We start from the raw sequence: 5,888 nt of genomic DNA on the forward strand, positions 1-5,888 counted from the left end.
ATTGCGGCGGCGGTGGCTGGCGCTTCATCCGGCATTCGGTGGCTCGGTGCCCCCAGCCTGCCATACCCGTGACGGGCAGTACCTCTCCTTGGAGCAGTAGGCGTCTTTTTTAGAGTATTTTTCGGATGAAGCAGTAGGCGTCTTGCGTAGAGTATAGGGGGAAGAGCATCGTGCCGCCTATTAACAAAAATACCACGCATCAGAATTGTTCATAGTATATTTTTTCAGCGTGTATTTTAAAATTGATCTTTGTGTTTTAAAAATATTTCATCTTATATTTTAAAAATGTTCATTGTATTTTAAAAATAGGTTCGCCGTGTACTTGAAAATATTCATCGTGTATTTGCAAAATGTTCGCTGTGTCTTAAAAATACTTCGCTGTGTCTTCAAATTTTTCATCTGTACTTTAAAAATGTTCATCATGCTTTAAAAATATATGCATCGTATATGCTCATCGTGTCTTACTAATGTCCCTTGTGTATTCAAAAATATCCATCATGTGTTTTAAAAATGTTCATCGTGTATTAGAAAAGTACCATGCATCAAAATTGTTGATGTTGTATTTAGAAAATGTTCATCGTGCATTTTAAAAATGTTCATCTTGTGCGTCGTGCACGAATAATACGAAGTTTTTTTACACTTCAGGGTCGCCTTGTGCTTGGGTGCTCCTATCATTCTGAAGAATTCGGTGAAAATCCATGGAAACGAACTATTTTTCAAATTCATGAAGATCTTTTTAATTCCTGATCATTTCTTCAAAGACGCGGACATTTGTTTTTCCTATTCACGAACATTTCTCAAATTCGGGAACATTTTTGCAATTTCGTGAACATTTTTAAAAATACATGATTTTTTTGGTATTCACGAACATTTTTTCAAGTTGATGAACATATTTTCAGATACCCAAACATTTTTTCCTGTTCACAATTGTTTTCAGAATTGTGAGGCAGTACACGTACAGGGGGATAAAGAAGGGCACGTAAGGAAACTCTGTCCATTCACATTGTCTTAGACATCGCCGCATTATAACTCAGTTACTCAGAGTATGCAGATTGCAGAAGCATATAATTGCAGCACTTGTCCCCTAAAAATAGTTGAATATCTCTGCCTCGTATCAAAACTTCTCAAGGCTCTCACATTACAAGGTTGGTGTTCAGTTATGATGCCCACATATATATCAATATATGCCAGGTTCTGGATGAAATCTTGAACCAAGACTTTCAGTTGGCTAGCTATGCCACCTGGGTTGGCACGTGGTACTGCCGTATTATATCATTCGACAAGAAGTTTAAATTTGTGAACCTTTTGAAACAAAAGAAGCCACTGATCAATGTTTGAAAATAAACCTTGCGGTTTCAAAAACTTCAGTTCAGGAGGTTCAGTTTTAGGTGTCATTTTCTACAGTTTCGCCAGTTTTGCCATTTAGCAGATTAGTAAATTAGTTAGCAGATTTAGCTGGCAGGCTTAACAACCCGCAGCAAGTTTCTCACCTCTTTGATATGTTCGTGGGATGGCACGAACGTTGTGGATGATGATGGCGCATAGTCCGGGCCATGAGCTCCGTCTCTTTTTCTGTAATCTGAATAAGTAGAAGAGAAAAAAGAGTAGAAAAGCCGCGGATGTTTGAGCAGCACAAAACCTCTCTTCCACCTCTCATAGTTTTGGCAACCGACATGCATGCTGACCCCGTTCAATAAGATATCATGCCAAATGATATGCCAAAGACTTGGTCATTAGTCAACGGTAGAAGTAAAAGAAACTGAAGCCACTGAAACTGAATTCCCTCAAAAAATAAATAAAAGCCACTGAAACTGAAGCACTTCCCCTGGAAAGCAATGTTTGCATTCTTCAGGAGCCTGCTTCACAAGAAAATACAACTTGTGAATTGTGATGCGATGCGCTAGAGTGGTCTACCAGCCAAGACTAGCACAGCGGAGGTCGTGTCCCGCTTAGTACAATGAGAAGTGCAATTCATTTCACAGTGAAAACCAGCTTCAAGGAGTTATCATGAATACGAAATATCCACGATATCCATTTGATAAAATAGTACTCCCTCCGTTCCTAAATACAAGTCTTTGGAGAGATTTCAGTATGGACTACATACGGAGCAAAATGAGTGAATCATACTTTAAAATGCATCTATATACATCCGTATGTGGTCAGTAGTGGAATCTCTATAAAGACTTATATTTAGGAACAGAGGGAGTACTTGACAAGAGTACACCTTATCCTCCTCGACTCAGTACCATCTCAAAATACAAATAATTGAAAAGGTTCACTAGTGACAACTAATCCATGAATCATACAACAGTGTCTGTAAACTTTAGCTTGCAGTGCAAGAGCATTATTATTTTCAGAAGACTTGCCCCAAACTCGGAAAGTGAATCCGGACATGCGAGGGAATCTCCTTGCTGAATTCATAGCGAAGCCAAGACGTCTCCTCAAATGTCCACTCCTGAAGCATGTACTTGCACCTCACACACACTGGACTCTTATATAGTCTTATGTCCTCCAGATTCACCGCTGCTTCCACGACATTTCTCGCAAAGCGCACGAGTTTGTCTACTGCATGAAACCTCCCATAGATACTGAGCCCAGCCAGGTTGTGGTGCTTGAAATCAGATGTAGATGGTTCCCACTCTAGTCCCTTGTCCTTCTCCTTGCAAACCACAGGCAACTCCCTCCGTTTCCCCGTTACCATTTCACATAAATGATTCCGCACCTGCATTTGGTCAGGTAAAAAATTCCTAACTGGCCAGGGAAGTTTGAACATCGAAAATGAGAATTGAAGAATCGGTACAAGAGTTCACCAAGATGTGTAGTTCCTTAAGGCTGGGTGCACCATCCAGTAAGAACATTGTCCAAGTCAGGTCGCACTCTTCAGCAATGTTAATCAAATTCAGAATACTGAGTTTGTGGAACACCGGTAACAATTGTCTTCGACCTTCCGGTTTGACCCAAATCTGCAAAAGATGTAGTAATGCAGAATTATGTTAACCAAAAATAATGATTACAACCTCCCCATGACATGGCCAGCAAAACATATACACTTCACTGACAACATTGAGGACCTTCACTAACCTTTTCGCTTTTGAAGTCCAAAGACAGGTTGCTTATGGCAGCTTTATCAAGCAACTCACTTAACTTGAGCATCTTGTGCCAAGTGAAAGCAACATTAATGATGGACACAGTCTGGAGCAGTGGGACATAGCCAAGACAGAAGGGGTCATCCCGACATCTAAACACATTAAACTTCAGTTTTGTGAGCTTTGGTGCCCACTTCAGATCAACCCTCTCAAAACGGCCACAGACAATCACTAGTTCACTGAGTTGCGGGTGTTCCACTTCCAGCAAAGACTTAATACCCATGTCACATTCGTAGAGGGAGAGGAACTCCAGTTGCTTGCATATACTGAAAATCTTGGGGAAGCCTGATTCTCCTAACCTCAAATTCTCTAGCGTGAGGCGTGCAAGACCACCAAATGCGTTTGGACATGAATCAAAGAATGACATGAATTGCTTCCCATATATGAGCAGCTCATTCTTGGTACACTTCTTACGCACCTTCGTCAAGATTGTAAACTCAGCTGAATCAACCTTTTGTGTTGCTATGGCGTTGGCAACAGTCTGGCCAATTAAAATGGACTCATCTCCCAAGTAGAATTGCATGCGCAACAGGTGAATGGGGTACAGACTTCCAGCTCTCCTTTCCAGTATGCTCCTGGTTGCTTCCAGCACGGTGGTGTTGGCCCGAACTATATCATCTGGGGTTAACTTGCTCCAGTCTTCGTGCTTCGGCTCAAAAGAACCAGCCAATATAACAACTTTCGAGAGTATAGCAGGGATTTGCTTCCAACGTCTGGACAGGACGGTGGTTCGTGCGACGTCAACGATACCAAGTCGCTCGACAATGTTGAGCAAAACATCATCAGGCAACTTGCTGAGCCGATCATCTTGACTGTCCTCCTACATTTGATAAGGAAACAAATCAGAGTTGATTTCTTATTAGCATCATCATCATAGATGCCTGCGAAGCACGGATACGGACAAATCTGCCATTTCCACGTACATAATGCCGGTTATAGAGAGGATGATCCAGCTAGAGCTCAAAGGGTGACAACACCAACAACGATACACTAATTGGTAAGTATAAAAATCCGTATAGCAGTTTCGATATTATATAATTCGTATATTTACCCACATAAAAATGCAATACTGATTATATATTCCCACCAAAACTTAAAAAAAAAAACCCATGAGTTCTGAACTTCTGCTTATGGTTCCTACTTTCTATTATTCACCACCATGTAGTTTTTTTTGGCGGGTGATGTTGTACGAGGGCCTAGGTAAGGAAAGAGGATCAGGAGGAGGAACTCACCACCATGTTCGCCATCACCGGAGAGGTTTTGCGATGTCTCGGGACTTGCTGGCCTCCGGCGAATTCTAGTGACTGCCAGGGAGACCACCGCTTGGCAGGGGCAGAGCTAGCAATTGACAACAGGATGGTCCGCCTCAAAAGGTTTGACAACAAATATGACATGTAAACATTGTAACTAATTGCAAATTACCACATAGAAATAGATTAATATGGTCTTACAAACACACTAAAATTCTCATTTATGTCTCAGTTTTATAAACACATAAAATTCTCATTTATATCATGATTCACCTCAGAAAAAGCATCTTGCGTTTGTTCGACCACCACAGCCGGCATATGCACAAGCTCTCTAATTTGCTCTTCAGCCACATCTAACATATCATTCTTCCCTATCTTCCTAGCATGCTTGTGGAAAAGTTTTGCAATATCTCCGATCCTCTTCATTCTTCAATAATTCTTCAACAAGAATCTACTTTTATCGATCAATGACACAATTGAAAAGAAATGATGTGCTAAATTTACCGGTCCATGTTCATGTATTTTACTGGACAGAGCACAAATCAGCAAGCAATGAATTGAAGCTAACCCTAAATCAGAGGTTGGGGAATCGGAATATGGTACCTCAAATCAGGCTGAGCCGAGTGCCGGAGTGAAGACCGGGCGGTGGGCGGCTGCCGCCGGCCTGCGGGGGCGCCAGGCGGCCGGGGCAGGGCAGCAGGGTTGCGGCCACGGGCGGTGGCGCGGCTGGCGCCGAGCGCCGGGCAAGCCGAGGGCGCGACGGAGAGTCAGGTGCGGAGGAGCCACCTGGGAGGATGGGCGGCCGGCGACGGGCAAGGGCGGCGAGGCAAGCAGAGGCGGGGACGGGGCGGACGGCGGCTGGGCGTGGGGCAGGCTCTAGCGTCGCGTTCGTGGTGTCTAGTTTTTTTTTTTCGAGGAAGCGTGGTGTCTGCCTGAGAGCAGAGGCTCAGGGGCGTGGGTTGTTTTTTGGTCAAAGTGTTACTGGGCCAAAATTTCTTTCTCTGGTTCACAGCAGAAGCAGCTGCCTTGCTTGATACTGTATTTCTCAAACAAACAAAAAACTGCCTTGCTTGATGGGCTGAAGCTAGCAAGCAATACGGGATGCTCTAATTTTATTTTTATTTTTTATTTGGGAGAAAACTTTCGATCTATTTATCTTCAATCATAGCAGTACAATGAACACTGGAAATAATAAAAATTACATCCTGATCCGTAGACCAACTAGCGATGACTATAAGTACTGAAGCGAGCCGAAGACGCGCCACCGTCATCGCCGGAGTCGGGATGCTCTAATTTGATGGTGAGAACGGACAACAACACGGTTGTGGATGCTATAAACTGCAACAAAGGATATTCTATGGTGACATCGTCTGTTCTTGATGATTCTCATAGTATTTTACTAGATTTCGGGAGGGTTTTATTGAGCATTGTAGTAGAGAGATAAATTATGTAGATCATGGGTTGGCTAGATGGGGACGTGCAAACAACCCTT

The 5,888-nt window shown here is 42.9% G+C and overlaps 1 protein-coding gene across 2 annotated transcripts; it reads right to left on the minus strand.

The window, feature by feature from the left end:
- Window positions 1-2,105: 2,105 nt before the first annotated feature.
- LOC109732085 (F-box/LRR-repeat protein At3g26922) lies at window positions 2,106-5,330 on the minus strand. Of its 2 annotated transcripts, XM_020291276.4 has the most exons (5): window positions 5,000-5,330; window positions 4,379-4,484; window positions 3,082-3,966; window positions 2,811-2,963; window positions 2,106-2,722 (listed from the first exon to the last, which is right to left on the minus strand). In XM_020291276.4, exons 2-5 carry the CDS (start codon window positions 4,391-4,393, stop codon window positions 2,354-2,356), a joined length of 1,422 nt encoding a protein of 473 aa, XP_020146865.1. In that variant the 5' UTR covers window positions 4,394-4,484; window positions 5,000-5,330; the 3' UTR covers window positions 2,106-2,353. The 2 variants fall into 2 exon arrangements, with proteins under 2 accessions (XP_020146865.1, XP_040249057.1); XM_040393123.3 differs by lacking the exon at window positions 5,000-5,330 and having other exon boundaries at window positions 2,158-2,722; window positions 4,379-4,676.
- Between the last annotated feature and the right edge of the window lie 558 nt (window positions 5,331-5,888).

Source organism: Aegilops tauschii, chromosome 6 (assembly GCF_002575655.3).
Source record: "Aegilops tauschii subsp. strangulata cultivar AL8/78 chromosome 6, Aet v6.0, whole genome shotgun sequence".
Classification (NCBI taxonomy): domain Eukaryota; kingdom Viridiplantae; phylum Streptophyta; class Magnoliopsida; order Poales; family Poaceae; genus Aegilops; species Aegilops tauschii.